The sequence below is a fragment of the Aquarana catesbeiana genome, linkage group LG02 (assembly GCF_042186555.1).
Source record: "Aquarana catesbeiana isolate 2022-GZ linkage group LG02, ASM4218655v1, whole genome shotgun sequence".
NCBI classification, from domain to species: Eukaryota; Metazoa; Chordata; class Amphibia; order Anura; family Ranidae; genus Aquarana; species Aquarana catesbeiana.
The window spans coordinates 500313333-500333562 of record NC_133325.1 but is presented as its reverse complement, the minus strand read 5'-3'; the positions used below and the strand labels follow the sequence as shown (position 1 = coordinate 500333562).

Genomic DNA, 20230 nt, shown 5'->3' with positions numbered 1-20230 from the left:
CAAGGGCCTCATCCAATCAAAGAGAGCTGCTTGCAGTCCAGAGAGCCCTCCAGTCTTTTCAGATGGAGATCAGGGGTCACAACCTCCAAATCCTGTCAGACAATATAGCGACAGTATATCACTAGCCTCCATTTCTGCTGTACACCTGAAGGGGAAAAACAATTGCCTGGCAGATTATCTCAGCCGTCACAGGATAGACCGAGACAACTGGTCCCTTCATCCTGAAGTCTTTGCAGACCTCACCAAGAGATGGGGTTATCCGGTAGCGGATTTGTTCGCAAACCGAAACAACCGCAAGACGGAGATATTCTTTTCCATGAACCCGGCAGACCAAGCCTTGGGGATCGATGCTCTGGCGAACCCGTGGCCTCCAGGCCTATGTTATGCCTTTCCGCCAATCAGGCTGATTCCAGAAGTCCTCCGGAAGTTTCGGCTGGAAGAGACAGATCTGATTCTAATTGCCCCGTTTTGGCCCAAGAGGCCATGGTTTTCCCTGCTACAGTCTCTGGTTTCAGAGCCTCCGTGGAGTCTTCCGAAAAGGGAAGACCTATTATTGCAGGGTCCAGTATCACACCCTCAGGTGGTTTCCTTAAACTTGACGGCCTGGTATCTGAAGAAAAGATACTGAGCGCCCAAGGGTTCTCTGACAAAGTAGTCAGGACTCTCGTTAATTGCAGGAAGCCAGTTACTAGAGCCATATATTCCAAAGTTTGGAAAAGGTTTAACTCATGGTTATCTGAAAATGATAGATTAACTCATGATATTCCGTCTATTTTGGAATTTTTCCAAGAGGGTGTCGACAAAGGTCTTTCTGTTAGTACCTTAAAGGTACAGGCGGCAGCTATTAGTGTGTTCCTCCAGTTTTCTCTCCTGGAAAATCCCACTATAGCCAGATTTTTCAAATCTATCTCTAGGGCCAGACCAGTAGTAGTGAGAAGTTGTCCAACGTGGGATCTGTCCCTAGTACTTCAAACTCTGGTAGAATTTCCGTTTGAACCTCTGGAAAGTATGTCAGTTAAATTACTTACATTAAAAACTGTGTTCCTTATAGCTGTTACCTCAGCTCGTAGGGTAAGTGAGTTGCAGGCCCTATCAGTTAGGGAGCCCTTCCTCACGATTTTTGAGGATCGAGTTGTGTTACGAACCGATCCAGGTTTTTTGCCCAAGGTGGCAAGTACATTCCACCGATCTCAAAACATGGTATTGCCAACCTTTTGTAGTTCGCCACAGGGCGACTTAGAAAGAAAATTTAGTTTTCTAGATGTAAGAAGGATTCTCTTGGTCTATCTTGAGGTCACGAAGACCTTTAGGAAAACTGATGCCTTGTTTGTCCTCTTTTCTGGAGTTCACAAGGGGAATAGTGCATCTAAAGCCACATTGACTAGATGGATAAAGCAAGCCATCTTGGAAGCTTACAAAATTAGGGAGGTCCCTACACCTCTTGTTACTGCGCACTCAACTAGAGCCTTGTCTACGTCTTGGGCTGAGAGGGCTGGTGCCTCACCGGAACAAATTTGCAGGGCTGCCACTTGGTCCAGTTACTCGACCTTCATTAAACATTATCGCCTGGATCTCCTATCAGCTCAGGAGCAGGCGTTTGGTCGTAAGGTCCTTCAGGCAGTTGTCCCTCCCTAGACTGGTAAGTTCTGGCTCATCGTCTCATGGGCTGTCCTGGAAGACGCTTGGAGAAAAGCTGAGTTAGACTTACCGGTAACTCCTTTTCTGAGAGTCTTCCAGGACAGCCGGATTCCCACCCGGTATTGTCTGAAGTTATGTGTATTATGCATATGTTTTGCAGGGTCCTACGGTTCTTGAGAATACTGACATGGGCCTGGAAGACCGCCCTTTTATCTGGTGGGGGTGACGTGTTTCCTGTCCTGGTAGGAGGAGCCCAAGGTCTCATGGGCTGTCCTGGAAGACTCTCAGAAAAGGAGTTACCGGTAAGTCTAACTCAGCTTTTATGCCACACTTTTTTTTTTTCCTCTTTTTTTGGTTAATTAAAATTGCTCCCTGTCCTCGGGTACCTGAATATCTGAAATACTGGATATTTCTTGGGGCTCTAGCATTGGTGGAGAACAGGGAAGGTAACTACTAGGATGCTTATTGTGCCTACTATAAAGTTAACTTTCTCACCTCGTCTTTCAGGACAGCACCTGGAGAGAGCGCAGCTCCACACATTTTCCCAGGAAACACTGCAGTCAGTTTCTTTAAAGACCAATCACTTCCACAATGGCCTCAGTTGTACGGTTTCCTTTGCCATGGTGGAAGCGCTGCAGGGAACCAAGTGTGTGCTACACTCTCTCCAGGTGGGGGTAGTATGGGGCATACTAGGGTGTTTCATTTTTCCAAAGATGTAATTTTCATATGACTTTGCTTACACCCCGAGTCTCAGTGATGTAAAAGATATATATGCCAAATTTCAAGAAGATTGGATAATATTTAGGGGTTGCATACATTGATCACTTTTATCAAAGCAAAGTCTGTGGGCTTCACTTGGTAAGGAGTCATATACAACAATGCTGAACGAAGAAGGTCCCGTTCAAGGCTTTCTAGAAGGAGTGAAAATGGTTAACTACATCCAAAAAGGCCTCAAAGATGGAAGTCATCCAAGAGTAGACTACAAAGAGTTATTACAACTGTCACTCCTGTACCTAGGAAGTTGGTCTAAAAACGACTTCAGTTTCAGGATCCCAGGGGCACTGCATCAAGCAAAGTGGATGGCAAAGGCAATATATGTACTTAAAATTGTCCTCTAAACGAAACGGTTGAATATTCCTCAACAACAATTGGAAGGAATGAAAGGGGTTGCACATTTTGTCAGCCTCATATATGTTCGCTTTTGGCATGAAGCAATTGTAAGTCAATGGGCTCCAAAGAATGATTTGGTTATGCTACAGCTTTTGAGCACTTACCCAGATGCAGACGTCAAAAAATGTGCTCTCACAGTTGCTAAGAGACACCTTTTGGTATCTGTCAGAAACAAACGTAGGATTGGCTTTTTTGGACGAATGTATTACTCAGGCTGTTAAGGAAAATATGACTAAAAATTTAGAAACCAAACCTGCAAAGAAAAAGGAAGTGAAACGATTAGAGGGTAAAAACATGGTTTTTGAAAGAAAAAATCTGAGCCATTTCGTTAATAATAAAACAGACGTTCTTTGAATTGTTTGGGATCCACGACGTGACAGAATACTGCAGTGATTCTCTAAGAAGCCATGTGAACGCTCTTAAGGTTGTCAATGATACCGCAGAAAGAGGAATTGCTCTGATAAAAAAGTAGAACGAATCGGTCAAGGATGAACAACAAAAACTATTCTTGTTGAGAGTAGTCGAGCATCACAGAAAAGTTGTCACCAAGCGAACAAAACAAGGGATTGCATCGTTCAAAGTTGATTAATATAACACATGTTTTGCCTATCATATTACCTATTAATCTTAGTGTATAGTTTTAATAGTATTTTAAGTTTGTGGTTTCTAGTTTTCCCAATAAAATTAACATTGAAAAATCGTATTTTTTGCCTACTTTTACAAAACCGATCAAAGTGTGCAACCTCTAAATATTATCCAATCTTCTTGAAATTTAGCATATATATCTTTTACATCACTCAGACTAGGGGCGTAAGCAAAGTCTGCAAAATTTTTAGTTTATTTTTTTCCATTTGAAAATGAAACACCCTAGGGCATACCTGTGGTGTAGTCTGTGGTACAGGCCAGCCCAGCATCCCCCCCTCACGGGAGGGAGGTGTTCCGGTGTCTCTTCCTCTTCATACCTGGCAAGGGTTCAGGCTGCTGGGGGTCCCCGCTCTCTTCAGACCGGTAAATGCAGGCTGGAAGGAGTGATGACGAGCTGCACAGCTGTGAGAGCAGCGTCTCCCCTGTTTTCAGCCTCCATGCTGAAAACCGCTCCATGGTCCCGGATGGTGAGTGTGTAATTTCCAGCTGGGGGCTGGACTTCCGACTGTGTGCGTGGCTTCCGGTTCCGGCTGCTGGAACGCAGGGGGAGGAGGCGGCCTTAGCTGGTGTAATTTCTGGTCCTCGCAGCTGCGAAAGGACAGGGAAAATCAAATTAAAAAGCAGCCGGACGCCACTAGGACCTCTGCAGCATGGATCCAGAGGAACAAGCGGCGGTAGCAGGAGCCACTAACACCAGCCAGACCAAGGTAAGCAGGGGCAAAGGTCCTGTAGATTATCTTGAGTTTTCCCTTTCTTACTCCCCTGGGGGGAAGGAAGGGAGCCTGCATCACCCTCCTTGGACTATAGCACTAAGACCTGTGAACTCATTCAACAGAAAGTGATCATAAGTGCCCCGTGACCCCCCCCCCCCCCCCCGAAGAACAAGGACGAGGGTGCTATTCACACATATTCCTAGTAAGGAAACCGTCAGGGAAATTCCGATTCATTTTGAACCTGAAGATATTAAACAAATCCATCCGATACAAGAAGTTCAGGGTGGACACAATTTTTTCAGTAAAGAGTCTTCTGATGCCAGGCTGTTTTTTGGCGTCCATAGATCTGAGGGATGCGTACCTTCATGTACCTATAGCGCCAGCATCACAGAAATAACTACGTTTAAGATGGGAGGGTTAATCTCACATCTTAATCAGGACAGCCATGTCAGTACTAGGTCTCCTCACAGCATCAATACCAGCAGTGCAATGGGCAGATCTCCAGCAGGCAATTCTGAGGAATTGGTCCTATGGGGAGTCTCTGGAGAGGTTGATCAAGATGCCCCCTCAGGTTCAAAGAAAGCTGTGGCGGTGGAGGAGACAGTCAAACTTGCACAAGGGCCTACTCTGGACTTTTCCTGTAGAAAGGAGGTTGACAACAGACGCAAGCTTTTGGGGCGCCCATCTGGAAGGACAGATGGCCCAAGGAGCATGGACAAACGAAGAGGCCATAAGATCCTCCAATTGGAGGGATTTAAGTGCCATTCTTCTGGGACTATGGGCCTTCAAGGATCAAGTCCGAGGTCACCACATTCAGGTGTTGTCTGACAACGCCACAGCAGTGGTCTACATAACAAGACAGGGAGGCACAAGAAGCAGAATGTTGCTGTTCTCTGCCCTTAAGATTCTGTCCTGGGCAGAAGGCAACCTAGCATCCCTGACGGCAGTACACCTAAAGGGAGATCTGAAACTAGTATCAGGTTTTCTAAGCATGGAAAGAGTACTGGAATCAGAGTGGTGTCTGAATTCAGAAGTATTCCAGATGCTGATAGGAAAATGGGGAGCCCCCGGATCGACCTGTTTGCATTCCAGGCCAACGCAAAGGTGGAGGTTTATTCCTCCCTGAACAGGCGAGATCAAGTGGATGGACTGGATGCACTAGCGCAACCGTGGACCTTCCGCTTGTGCTACGCCTTTCCCCCTTTCCAGATGATCCCGTTGGTACTCAAACTGCAAAGGGAGGCTACAAGCATGATCTTAGTGACTCCATTTTGGCCCAAGAGGTCATGGTTTTCAACCGTACAGAAGATGGCAGTGGAACCTCACTGGTTTCTTCTATTATGAAGAGACCTTCTTACTCAGGGGCCCATTCAACATCCCAATATCGAGCATGACAGATTGACAGCCTGGTTACTGCGGAGCAAATCCTAAAAAGAAAGGGCTTGTCTAATAAGCTGGTCTCAACCCTATTAAAAAGCCGAAAGAAGGTCACTAGGGCAATTTACTTTAAAACATGGAAATGTATCAATTCCTGGTGTGCGACTAAGGTTTTTTCGCCACAGGAAGTTATTTCTGTTCTAGAATTCCTTCATGAGGGAATTGAGAGAGGGTTGGTGGCTAGTACTTGAAAGGTCCAAGTGGCCCCTCTATCGGTATTCCTGGAGAGTCAGTAATCTCAGGATCCGCTTATTAAGGTTTTTTTTCTTTAAGGCATTGGCCAGAGCTTGGCCAGTACCTTTTTAAGTCTTTTCCGAAATGGGACTTATCGGTGGTATTACAGGGTTTGACGAAAAAAACCCTTTGAACCTCCGGAAGAAGCAACAATCAAATTTTGGTCACTCAAATTAGCACTATTAGTGGCGGTTACGTCAGCTAGGAGGTGAGCGAACTGCAAGCCCTCTCTATCATTAAACCATTATTTTCTGTTTCCGGATCAGGTAGTGCTAAGTACTGACCCAGGTTTTCTACCAAAGGTTTCAACAGTATTTCATAGATCGCAGGAGATAGTTCTCCCAACCTTTTGCCCTACACCATCCAGCACTAAGGAAAGAGCTTTTCATAGGCAGGATGTAAGATGTATACTGCACTCAGTCATAGGAGAATTCAGAAGATAAAATTCACTGTTTATATTATTCTCAGGCCCACGTAAAGGGTACGGTGCTTCTAAAAACACCATAGGAAGATGGCTGCGAATGGCCATCAATGAAGCCTACAAACCTTCAGAGGTAGATCCTCCCGCAGGGGTAGTAGCCCATTCAACCCGGGCAGTAGCAACGTCCTGGGCGGAACGAGCAGGGGCTTCACCAGGACGGATCTGCAAGGCAGCTACATGGACAAGTTTTTCCACCTGTACCCGCCACTACAGGTTGGACTTGCTCTCAGCATCAGAGCATTCATTCGGCAGGAAAGTCTTGCAAGCAGTGGTCCAAACCTAGAGTAAAGTACTCTCTTACCTCCCAGGTGCTGTCCTGAAAGACGAGGTGAGAAAACCTTAGTTAGATGTAACAGTATTTCTATGAGTCTTTCAGGACAGCACCAATGACTCGCCCTAATTGTGTTAAAAAATGTGGTGTTATTGCTATGTTCTGCTTATCTAATTTCAGCATGGCTGAAGGTACTCTATAAACAACTGAGGCCATGGTGGAAGTGACCGGTCTTTAAAGAAACTGACTGCAGTGTTTCCTGGGAAAATGAGTGGAGCTGCGCTCTCTCCAGTTGCTGTCCTGAAAGACTCGTAGAAATACAGTTACCGGTAAGTCTAAGTAAGGTTTTTTCTTTTATGAGCAACATAGAAGTTTACTTGGACAAAAATTTCAAACTAGAGTTAAAAGTGCACAGTTCATAGGGCTCCTTCATATGGGGGATCTGGGGCTGAAAAGGCTGCTGCATTGAGAGGTGGCAGCACTTGGTGCTATGGGCGCATGCAGACTGGATAATTAGCTGCAATTAGAAAAGCTGTCCATGGAAGCAAAGGGGTTGATTTACTAAAACTGTTGAGTGCAAAATCCGGGGAAGCTGTGCATGGTAGCCAATCGGCTTCGAGCTTTGACAAAAGCTGGAAGCTGATTGGTTCCTATGCACAGCTGCACCAGATTTTGCACGCTCCAGTTTTAGTAAATCAACCCCAAAATGCCTGCATCTGGGGCTGATTAGATCCTAAACGCATGTAATTAATCAGATGAGCAGTTACATGCAAACATCAGCAGCGCCTGTCATTTTTACAGGTTTCTGACAGTTTTTTCACACACACTGCATGCATGCCTATTAGCAAGAGTCAGTGATTTTCACCAGTAACCACACCAGACTGCTCATCTGAGTGAGCCCCTAATCTGAATGGTATTACTAATACTGTTTTTTTATTTTGTTTACTAAATTGTAGATTTGATAGTACAGGCCAAGTCGGGGACAGGAAAAACATGCGTCTTCTCAACGGTGGCTTTAGATTCTCTGATTATGGAAAATACTGCTACCCAGGTATGCTTTTCCTGCATTTCTATCTTATATGGTGTATGTTGATTTGTATCTGTATTTTAGTTACATTTATTTAATAAGGATGTCCTTTGTTTTTTAGATCCTAATTTTGGCACCTACAAGGGAAATTGCAGTTCAGATCCATTCAGTGATTATTACTATAGGTAGCCGCATGGAAGGACTGGAGTGTCATGTCTTTATAGGAGGGACTCCACTGCCTCAGGACAAAGCAAAGCTGAAGAAGTGCCACATAGCTGTAGGCTCCCCTGGTATTGAATTTTTAAAATATACAAAAGATTACTCTGATTCAATGTTTATAGTTGTGTATGCATTTCTAAAATGCTATATCTACAAAGTCCCCCCGTTTTTATTCTATTCTATTTTAATTATTTGTCTTCATCAAAGACAAGTCAACATGTGGTCAGCACTTCTGCCTTTCAGCACTTGAGGATCTTGCTCCTTGTCAGGACACTGTCTGCATGGAGTTTGCATATGCTCCATGTCCTTGCATGGGTTTCCCCTCTGGGCTCCAGTTTCCTCCCACCCTCCAAAGCCTTGCTGGAAGGTAAATTGGCTTCTGTCTCAACTGGCCCTATATTACATAGTTACATAGTAGGCGAGGTTGAAAAAAGACACCAATGTGTGTGATTTTATGTCAGTATTATATTGTATATCCCTGTATGTTGTGGTAGTTCAGGTGCCTATCTAATAGTTTTTTTAAATTATCGATGCCCCCTGCTGAAACCAGAGAATTCCACATCCTTACCGCTCTTACAGGAAAAATTAGAAGAAAGATCTTGCGAGCCACAAACGGACCAATGCCTGTAGAATAAAGATGATGATAATAACCAGCTGCAAGCGCAGATCACGTTTCATAACCGTGCAGTAGTGAAATAAATAAATAAATGCGTTGCGCTAGAAAAAATAAAAATAAATATATATCCAAAGTGTATAATTCAAATATAAATCTATAGGTGACAAATACAAAAATAAATACCAATAAATAATGAACAATAATTCATAAGTGACAGTCCGTGATAAAAAAATAATAAAGTGCACAGTGCATAAATAATAATGCTGCACATACATATACTGCAGAAGTGCACAATATTTCCACACAAAAAATGTGTAAATGAAAGTTCATATGGATGTAAAATATCAAATATATAACACAGTGTCCATCAGTGGTGTCATCCAGCATGCTCATCCAATGTGTGTAACTGCAAAACCATGCTTCGGTGCACTCCAGTGACCCCCTAAAAGCTTATGCGCTCACCTCAGAGCGTGTGACACAGTAACTAAACTATGTCTAAACACGCTTTGGAGCCACCCCTGGGCTCTGTAATGAAGTGCAGGTGCCGATCTCCAGCTGGTTCAGTCAGTACCGCTTTCCTTTTCAATCTGCAGCTGCTGTGATTTTCCATAAGATTCAGTTCAATATGGCAACCTGGAAGATCTTTGTCCTCCAGAAATGTAGTTTCCTGCTTGTGTAATTGGCTTACTGTTTTTTCCCCAGACGCCTGCAGTATGAGTCAAATTTTAGGCATCCCCTTTTTAATGGCAGCTTCTCGTTCCTCTCTCCAGTCATGCATGACTGGAGAGAGGAACTGTGTGGTCTGGTGATTCGCCGGTCTGGCGATTTCTTGACTGAGTTCCTTATAGTGGATGTAAACCTGAAAAAAATGTTTTTAATTAAGGCTTGTACAGTATAGGATTTCATGTCATCTCTGCCCAGCCTTGCCACGAAGAGTTAATCCAGCTCTGAGCAATCCTCCTCTTATCTTTTTTTTTTTTAGTGAGATAAAAACACAGAGAAATACCAGTCAGTCTATATTTTCTTCTGCAAACATCACCTGAATAATGAAGTCATCATCTCCAGCCTGCACCACAATGTCTTTTCCCATCCCCACCTTTTAACCAAATCATAGCGGTCTAATCATGACCCAAACATCTCTATGCTGTCATAACCCATATCCATCCACATGATACAGGACTTGATCATAGAGTGTGCGGACATGATACAGCCGCTGCAAATGTGGGCATGGCCTAAATTGTATAGCGGTACCCCCGTAGAGGCTGCTAAGTATAATGGTCCGTCTGACGCCCTGCCCAGCCAGGCAGACACTTTTTTTTTTTTCATTCCTCAGAGACAATAAAGCAGTCCTTGCATTTTGTTTTTGTTTTATTGAGGGGAACTTGGATAGGGATGGGGACTCATGAGATGCCCAGGTGATCAAACATTGGAACTTGGGACTCTATATACATCCTGTATATACATCACTCCATTTCTCCTTCTGCACATCACTTCCTTTCTTCTGTGTGTCGCTCCATACTCTTCCAGTAAAGCGATTCCTCTTTCGTTCTCCAGACTAGCTAGCACTGTAGGCCTGACACTGACTCAGCCAGGCCGAAAGCAAATGCCCTTTACAGGCAGGGACCGCGGGCCCCTTTGGTGTAGCAAGAAGAAAATAGTAAATTCTGGTAGTAGCTGTCCCACATGTGGCTACTGATCCCAGTCAGCCCTCTTCAGGCCCTGCCAGCCCTCCTGGCTGCAGCTGCCCACAACACCACAGTCCTCTCCTCTGGTTCTGCACCCATCTCCGACTGCACTCTCCCAGTCCTTTCAGGTGTGCCTCCCCAGTCCTCCCGACTGCATGGCACTCACCAGCCCTCTTGGCTGCAACCGATGGTTCCTCTCCCTGGAGACTTGCCCGGCAGTACTCTCTCCTGCTTTCCTCTCCTGCTCCCCCTGTGCCTCCTTCCAGGACACCTCTACGTTTTCTTGGAGAGCCCGGTCCACACCCGAGCCCAGACCCAAGGTCACCCCCCCCCCCCCCCCAAGACTGGAGAGCTCCCTCCAAGGCTCCGACAGCCTCAGTACTCTATCTCCAACTCCTCCACCCAACAACTTCTCCCAAACTGGGATGGGTATTTGAGAAGGCCTGCCCCCTGCCAATTCCAAGTTGGGGATTGGTCAGGGCTCCTCAGAATACCCCAGGCAGCTCCACATCCCCTCTTTCCAGAACCTTCTAGAGACCTCTGGAAAGAAGAGGGAGATCTTGGTGATGCTGCCTGTGAGTCACTCGGTTTCTACCCTAAGCCGCTCCCAGCCCAGATCAAACAAAAACAGACGGGCCTGGCTGCCAGCCAGGCCGGCCTAAATTTACCTACACTAACAACTCTCACTCTAGAACCTACACTACTAGGCGCTACAATTTGCGTAAAATATTGGCCATTGACTTAAAGAGGTGTGGTTTAATATAATCTGAGATGACTTACATAGTGCAGAATGTGGTAATGTTAAATAGGGAATATACAGTGCAGAGTGGATGGTGGTGGGTAGTATATGCAGGAGAGGAGTGTGGAGTGTATGGAGGTGGGTAGTATGTGCAGGGGAGGAATGCAACGTGTACAGTGGTGGATAGTATGTGCAGGATGGTGTCAGTAGGTTGTTTTTTTTTTTTTGTTTTTTTTTGTTTTTTTTTTCAAAATGCTTTTTTGGGACCAGTGGATGTTGTTGGTAGAGCAATGGACAGTGTCAGATTTCTTTATTTTTTTTTTTTTATTTTTTTTTGTACATTGATTTTTTTTTCACAGTGCTTTTGGGAAAGGGGATGGGGCAGTGGACAGTGTTAGTAGTTTTGTAAAAAGAAAAATGCATAGAAAAAAAATTTTTTATTTCACAATCCTTTTTGGGGGTGGGGGTTTGGGGCTTTGGACCTTGTCGGTATGGGGGGCGGTTGTGGTGTTTGTGTGTGTGTTTGTGGTTTTTTTATCAGGCCCCTGATATCGCTCATTTGAGACAGAGAAAGGGGCCGAGGACACGGATTCCCCAGTCCTTTTCTCTGCATTGAAGATGAGGAGACAGAGGCTCCTCTCCATTCATAAACTGAAGCAGAGTAACACACAGGTTACTCTGCTCAGTTATCACAGGACACCAACACTACTGTGTCCCATTTCTTCTGACAAATTCCCCCAGCCCATGGGAGAGGAGGAAAGCCGGCTGCAGAGGATAAGGGGGGTGGAGGGGGAAGACACAGCGGGCGGATGAGGAAGACACGGAGGGGGACCAGAGAAGAAGGGAGGGGTGGAGGAGAACACTGGCGCTGGAGGAGGAATAAGACACGGGGGACAGTCCGGGATGATCTGTGCAGCGGGGGACGACAGCTGAGCACCGATTTTCCTGCATGACTTTTCAGGTGAAAGCCGCGGGAAGAAGAGAAGGAGAAGCAGATGATGAAAAGCCATGCAGGGAGATCAGTGCTCACAGCTGTCTACGCTGCACTGATCATCCCTGATTGTCACTGGACATCCATGTGTGCAGAAGTGACAGGGGGCCGTGAGTGCGCTCTGCTTTTACCCAGAACGTGCTCTGCCTCTCTTATGCGCACTCTGGCCAAGGGGAGTGTAGAGGTGGGCGGGGAGTCTGCTGGTGTCACGACTCCACCCACCGAATGCCAGATAACAGATCCACCCACTGAATCTGGAGGTTTTGTGGGCTCCAAAAAAAGGGGAGATATTTGAAAGGTAAGGATACATGCAGGAGGCATGTATATCCTTATAGTTCAGCACTATGGCAGTACTTTATAATTGATGAGAGTGGGTTTACATCCACTTTAAGGACCCTCGGGTGCAAGCCGTCTGGTCCCGGTGCCTTATTAATGTAAGTGAGGGACTTCTCAGTGTTGACAGTTGCTTCCCTAGATTCAGAACCTGGGCTTCCAGGGAAACAATGTGCTTATGTTTTGCACAGCAGTATTCACCCTCGATCAGATGATCAAGGAACGCATACATGCTGCAAGATGTACACTGATTCGCATCTCCACACCCACCGGGCATCGTACCTACTAATTTAATGGGGATTGGGGGTTATACCCTGTGCAAATTAACTAGCTTCCTGACACTAATACTCAACAATACACAGGTACTCTACAATACACAGCCACTCACAGCTCACAGCACTCACAATACTCTAAATACACAGGTACTCAGTACACACTCACACACCCAAGCAGTCACACACACAACACACGCTGTTCCCGGACACCACGCTGCTCCGCTCTGCTCAGCTCCTCTGCCCCTCTGCTGATTTGGATTTCGCGCCAACGCAACAGCACCACCTGAGCGAGCCCATGATGGCGGTCTCACCATCTTGTCAAACAGCAGATAATGTGCTTTGAGTCCCCACAGAGAAAGGCTCTACAGAAATATAAATAATAAAAAAAAACTAATAACTTTGGTGGATTAGTGTGGATAACAATTCGCCACAAGTTCTATTGAGGTGCGTTAAAGGCAGAGAAGTTCAAGCTCAGTCGTTTCTTAAAAGCTGCATTTTTCCCTTAACGTCTTTCAGGACAGTACCTGAGAGAGTGACTCCTCCCCTTGCCAATGGGAAACACATCTTCCACCAAATTTAAAAGGAGGCTCCTTTCCACACATTGCCAGTTTTTGTGTTTCCTCCGGAGGGAACACTTCGTGGGAAGTCAGGGCTCTTAGGTGCTGTCCTGAAAGCCCAGGTTTCCTGCCCCACCAATATTTTGTTTTCGTACCTCTCGAGAGTTGTTCCTCCCATTCCACAGCTATCGTCAGGTGCTACTGGCTGGGCTCCTTCTCCCTTTCCATTTGGGCTCAGAGACAGTCAAGGTTGCTGTGGGCTTCACTCCTAGGCGGTGGCGAAGCACAGGTGGTCACCGTTATTTCTTTTTTTTTCTCGATCCTCCACCTGTTTCCTGTGACACCGCCGCCGTCTTGGGGATGGCATGCTGTGCTCCATCCGCCGGAAGTGAGGCTACCGGAGGGGGTGGCGCCCACGGAGCAGGCATACGGCGTCCTTTCCGCCGGAAATCGCAGGGGGAGAAGGGAGGAACGGGGCTGGTGCTTATTTTCCGGTCCGGCGCAGTGGCGTATTGGAGTCTGGAACCGACGTCCAGCCACACACAGCAACGCAGAGCTCCTTGATGGAATCTATGGCGGCAGCGAGTGGGACAGGCACCAGTAAGGCCCAGGTAAGGGGTAGTTGTATACTGTCCTCCTTTTACTTGGGCACATGAGGCGGCTTTGGTTATCACTGTGCGCCTGTGGCGAGCCTCCTTGTAAAAAGGACAGGTGGTCTCACTGGGATGGTTTCTTTTTTCCTTGTTTTGTCTCATGGCAGGCCAAGAGCTCAGATCCAGTGGCAAAAAGGAAATGCCCTTCATGTAAGGCAAAAATACCTGAAGGATGGACGAAGACTTTGTCAAACCTGTATTGATTCGCTAGTTAAAGGATGATGCGACTATTCAATATTTTCGCTCTTCTCTAGCAAAACCCTTCCCTGAGTCAGCCAACTACCTCACAGTCCTCTCAGGGCTCACTAATAGTCCCGACGGTGGAGACTGGGGCATCTCTTACCCAAGAGGGAGCATTCCCCCTCCCAGTCTAGAGAAGAATCGGAGGAGGAAGGAGAAAATTTACCTTCAAAATATAAGTTGTCTTTAGCACAGGTAGATGACCTGTTAAAAGCAATCTATACCACACTGGGTCTGGAAGAGGAAATAAAGGAGTTCTCTGCATGACAAAATGTATGCAGGGTTCAGCGAACGAAAAAATCGCAACTTCCCGGTACACTCAGTTATTTCTGAGGCTATTAAAGAGTGGGCAGAGCCAGAGAAAACATTTCTTTCCTAAAGCCTTAAAAGGGCGTTTTCCTTTTGATGAGGACCCAGCGGCAGTTTGGAATAAAAATCCCAAACTAGATGCCGCTTTCTCCCAAGTCTCGAGAGCAACAGATTTGACTTTTGAGGATATGGGGGTATTAAAAGATCCCGTGGATAAAAGGATGGATCAGCTGCTTAAGAGGGCTTGGCAATCCGTCATGGGTAATCTCAAACCTGCCATGGCGACTATGGTTGTCTGCAGGAACATGGAATTTTGGTTGAGCCAACTTAAGGCCCATATTTTGGCAGACTCACCAAAACAAGAAATTTTGGATTCTTTCTCGACCCTGTCAGCCGCTGTAGCCTTTATTTTTGATGCCTCAGCGGAATCAATTAAAATGACAGCAAGATCTGCAGCCTTAACTAACTCAGCCAGAAGTCTCTTTGGTTGAAAACTTGGCCGGGGACGCAGCATCCAAAAATAAGCTGCATGGGATACCGTTCCTGGGGGACTTACTTTTTGGACCTGACTTGGATGCAGTCATAGATAGGACAGCTGATAAAAAGAAGTCATTCTCTATCAAAAAGAAAAAACAGCCTGTTAAGCATTTTTTTCGTTCCCAAAGGGCTCAAGAGCAAAGTACCAAACCCCAGGAGAAAAGAAAAAATTGGTCGTCGCAGAAGGGAAAAGGAAAGGAAAATGTCCTTTTCCATCCTCCTGCATCCTCCAGCAAAACTCAATGACTCGTACCTCCCAGTAGGGGGAAGGCTTCAAAGTTTCCTCCCCCTTTGGGCCAGAATGACAAAAAGTCAATATATTTTGGACATGCTGTCCCAAGGTTACAGAATAGAGTTTTCGGATTGTCCTCCAGAAAGATACTTTGTGACAAACCTACCAAGGGATTTAACAAAGACCCTGGCTATGAAGAACCTTTTTAAAGGATCTGATGCACCAAAGAGTTGTGATACCAGTATCTCCAGAGGAACAAGGTCAAGGCTTTTATTCCCACATATTTCTGAGAAAAAAACCATCCGGAAACTTCCGTTTAATTCTCAACCTGAAACCATTAAACAAGTCAGTCCTATACAAGAAAAATTGTATGGATTCAATATTCATGGTCAAGAATATGCTGACCAAAGAATGCTTTATGGCATCAATTGACCTGAGAGATGCTTATCTTCATATTCCTGTAGCGCCTCAGTCCCAGAAATTCCTGAGGTTTGCGGTGAATATGGGCAAGGAGATTACACATCTACAGTTCAGTTCAGTAAGTTCCTTCGGTCTGTCATCAGCTCTGCGTATTTTTACGAAAATAATGGCGGAAGCCCTCGCCCCTCTTCGTCTCCAGGGGATTGCGGTAATCCCATATCTGGACGACCTCCTCTTTGCCCCATCCAGGGAGAAGTTGCAGGGGGATCTGGACAGAGCCTGCAGTCATTTGGAGTCTCTGGGGTGGATAGTGAATATTCAAAAATCAAATTTTTTCAGCTCAGCAAGTACTTTTTTTTGGGATACCTGTTGATAAATTCAGTAGAACAAAAGTTTTTTTCTCCCAGAAGAAAAAAAAAAGATCAAGGTACAGAGCATAGTTACGACACTTCAAACAAATCATCAGATTTCAGTTTGAAGGGTTATGTCAGCTTTGGGAACATTAACCTCTTCTATGGGAAGGCTGCATATCAGGCCTCTCCAGAGGTTCCTTCTAAGAACATGGAACCACAGGACAGAGAGTCTAGATGCAAAGATAAAGATCCCCACCAAACGTACACTTTGGTGGTGGAAAAGTCATGTAGTACTACAAAGGGGCCTTCTCTGGTCCTTTCCGACCGAAAAAGTGGTGACAACAGACGCCAGTATGCGGGGATGGGGGCTTACATAGGTCAGGATTTGGCACAGGGAACATGGTCCCAGGCTGAGGCCGAAAAATCCTCGAATTGGAGAGAGCTAAAAGCGGTCGCCCTAGCATTGGCTGTCTTCTCTGCAAGCCTCCTAGGATTCCATGTCCAGATTTTGTCGGACAATGCCACTACCGTAGCCTACCTGAACAAACAGGGAGGCACAAGAAGCAGAGCTCTTCACTTGCTGTCAATGGAGATTCTGGAGTGGGTGGAAAACCATTAACTGTCTTTATCTGCAGTCCACCTCAAAGGCACGTTAAACGAAGTGGTGGATTATTTGAGCAGACAGAGGGTTCAGGAAGCAGAGTGGAGCCTGAACTCGGAAGTGTTTGCATTGATCACCAGGGCTTCCACAAATAGACCTGTTTGCTTCAAGGCAAAACGCGCAGCTCCCACAATTTTTCTCCCTTCAGAGAGACGGCGGCTCTCAGGGGATAGACGCTCTGGCACATCCGTGGAATTTTCGCCTGGGGTATGCGTTCTCCCTTTCCAGTTGATTCCACTGGTGTTGAGAAAGATACAAAAGGAGAGAGTATAAATAATCTTGATTACCCCATTTTGGCCAAAGAAAGCTTGGTTTTCCACAGTTCTGCAGTTGGCAATCAAGCCATGTTGGCAACTTCCGCTCAGTAAGGATTTGCTGATACAGGGGCCAGTACGTCATCCGGATGTAGCCAGGTTAAAACTCACTGCCTGGTATCTGAAGAGCAATTGTTAAGAAGCAAAGGTTTTTCAGAACAATTAACCACGTTACTTTCCAGTAGGAAAAAGGTAACTAGAGCTATTTACGCTAAAGTATGGAAGGTCTATGTTTCTTGCTGTCATTCAGAACATAGGGATTTAAAAAACATAGTCTCAGTATTGGAGTTTTTAAAAAAAAGTGGCCGCATTAGGAGTTTATCTGGAGAGATCTTTATCTTCAGAAACTCTGATCATGAGATTTTTCAGGGCACTTTCCCTGAAGCATTTTCCAAAATGGGATCTTTCGGTGGTTCTGCAAGCACTCGCAAAAGAACCTTTTGCCATATCTCTAAAGAATTTAACTTTGAAAACTATTTTTCTTATCGCAATTATGTCAGCAAGAAGGATTAGTGAACTTCACACCCTATCAGTAAAAGAACTTTTTCCATTTTTTCAGATGGGATTGTACTTAAAGTAGATCCAGGGTTTTTGCCAAAAGTGGCTAGTTTTCGTAACAGATCTCAGGAGATTATCCTTCCAACCTTTTGTTCCAACCCTTCGGGACATTGTATTCAGCTTGGGTTGCCTCCAAGACTGGGCTACAAATATGTTCATCTCCATTACATGGGGGATGGGTAGTTTACAGAGAAATTATAAGATTTCTTGCTTTCTGTGCAACTAATGCCTGGTATATATGATGAGATTATCTGACGAATAATCCCGCGTGTGTGTGTGTTTTTTTTTGTTTTTTGGGTTTTTTTTGCATGCTTGTCTTGAAAATGAAGAGTTTACTAAAGTGATAAATTATGGTACGACAGAATAAAGATTTGGACATGATGTAATGTATTGTATTTTCCAATGACAACGGTACTGATTAAATGAAAATCTTACCATCTGGTATCGAACGAGAGAAAATTTCTTTCAAACGGATAATACAGGATGAACTGTCGGGATCGGCTCTCAAAAGCTGTGTACGAATGATCAGATTAGCGTACAATCGATTTGAAATCTATTTTCTTTAATCATACATCACGGGACACACAGCCATAGTAATTACTATGTGGGTTATAGTCCACCTTCAGGTGCTGGACACTGGCACACCCTAAACAGGAAGTTGCCTCCCTATATAACCCTTCCCATACCGGGAGTATCTCCGTTTTTTCGCCAGTGTCTGAGGTGTTGGTCACGAGTTTAGATGTGCTGTGCTGAGCTCCACTGGAGCAATCCTTGCTGGGGCTAGCTATGCAGCCAGATTCAAAGTGTCTTTTTTTGGGCCAAATTGAATGGTACCTGGTAGAGCTGCACAATTAATCGTTAAAACATCGCAATCTCGATTCAACACCCCTGACAATCTCTATTGCAGAGTTTCCCGATTCTTTTATGTAACAAGTATAGAGAGTTCTCTGCTCACTCTGGCAGTCTGCCAAATTTTTAACAACATTGTAACTCTTCTGTCTTAGATCAAAGGGATAAAACTTCTGTTTGAATATGCAGGAAGTTTAACCAAGTCTAAACCTTTTTCTGACACTTGTTTCTTACAGTTAAAATCAGGTTTTTTTTGCTAGAAAATGACCCCCAAATATTATATATATATTTTTTAGCAGAGACCCTAGGGAATAAAATGGCGATTGTTGCAATATTTTATGTCACACTGTATTTGCACAGTGGTATTTCAAACGCAATTTTTTGGGAAAAAATACACTTTAATGAATAAAAAAAACAAAACAGTAAAGTTAGCCCAATTATTTTGTTTAATTTGAAAGATGATGTTACGCCGTGAGAATCGTGATCTATCTTCTAAGCAAAAAAATCGCGATTCTCATTTTAGCCAGAATCGTGCAGCTCTAGTACCTGGGCCTCGTGTCCGAAGAAACAAGGTCTTTGCTTGTAGACGCTTCTCTTTTTAGAGAGCTGGACCCCGGGATCCAGTACTTTGGTATTTTAAGCCATAAAGTTTTACTGGCGGGGTGCTATTACAGGTCCAGGATTGTGGGTTCCCTGAGGGTCCCGGTTCCTGAAGGTTTGTTAACGGAACCCACCGTGAAGGGTGAAGATTGGGTCTGTTGGTTTTGCCACAAAAAACCATGCGACGGGAAAGGTAAGTGGAGTTTTTCTAAGGAATTTTTAAATTTTCTTATGAAATGTCTCCTTTAAAAAAAGTAAATGTTGTCATGCCTAAGTGTCACCACTGGGGGCTGTATGGAGCATGTACCTTCTCATGCTTTTCTCAGAGATCACGCTGTGTCACAGAAGCAGCAGGCTTTTTTCCTCCGACTAGCAGGCAGACCTCCGGTAAATTTGGGGGGGTTTACTTCCACCAGACACCCCCCCACCTGGGCTGAACTCTCCCCCTCTTCATGAGGCTGAGCATTGAGGGAGAGCTAAAAAGAAGATCGGCGATGCCACTTTCTTTCACCGCCCCTACACGGCAGCGGCTTTCAGGTCTCCTCCACGCCATCCCTCCTTCACACACAAGCCTATACCGTGGATCGGAGGCCCACGCTCGAGCGGGAAAACTCTTTTTTGAAAGAGAAAGGAGAGGGGCGCGATCTGACCGAGGGGGCGGGGCTTAACGCGGTGTTGGCGTCCTCTAACACGGGAGTGGGGTTTTAAAAAAGAAAACTCCATTTGTGCTGGCTGCAAAAATTGTTGGAGGAACACGAGCAAAGAGGGGCATGAAAGAGGTTGGTGACACAGGCATTTCCTATTTGACACATTTACTATTTGCATCAGGCTGAGCATTAATAGCAGCGGCAGTGGCTGACTATTGCTGAAGCAGTGGATGCGATTTCTTCTGGTGGTACCTCTGCTTTGTGCATTGGGCTAAGGTCAGAAGGGGGGGTTGAAACACCCCCAAAAAAGAGCTAAAAGGGCCTCCCTCAAGCTCTGGAAAGCCTACTCATCTCTACAAATGGCATCCTCCTCCGAGAGGGGGTGGCTGGTCAGAGTGAGCATCGAGCCATGAAATGTTTGCAGTTGTTTTCAACACTGCAGCCCCTGTTTGTTATTAAAAAGTTTTTTCCTCAGCCAGGATAGGATTGAAAAAAAAAGAAAAAGGTTAGCAGCTTTAATCGCATCCCAGTGTGGGACTAAATGCGACAGGTTCTCTTCCATTAACCAGGACCTGCAAACTGAGGTACTAGGGGCAGGAGAAGATGAATTCCCTCGGGGACCGTGGTGAGGCTGATGACTCCTCTTCTGAGGTGTCAAATGCAGGAGGATCAGCATTCAAAATCTGTAAGATTGATGGTTCAATTTCTTGCTGAATAGTCTGCTCCACATTTATGTCCCCTTAGCTGAGTGTTTGGGTTCGCTAAAGCCTCCTCAAGCTGTGCATGCCTTTTCCTGTCCATTCATTGCTGGAAAAGTTTTTTTTGT

General features: G+C 45.3%; 1 protein-coding gene across 1 annotated transcript in view; it reads left to right on the top strand.

The window, feature by feature from the left end:
- The window catches only part of DDX20 (DEAD-box helicase 20), a 102386-nt gene that overhangs the window by 44197 nt on the left and 37959 nt on the right, over nt 1-20230 (top strand). The window contains exons 3-4 of the mRNA XM_073615737.1: nt 7546-7640; nt 7738-7906. Coding sequence (XP_073471838.1) covers nt 7546-7640; nt 7738-7906 — 264 coding nt within the window. The remainder of the gene's footprint in view (nt 1-7545; nt 7641-7737; nt 7907-20230) is intronic.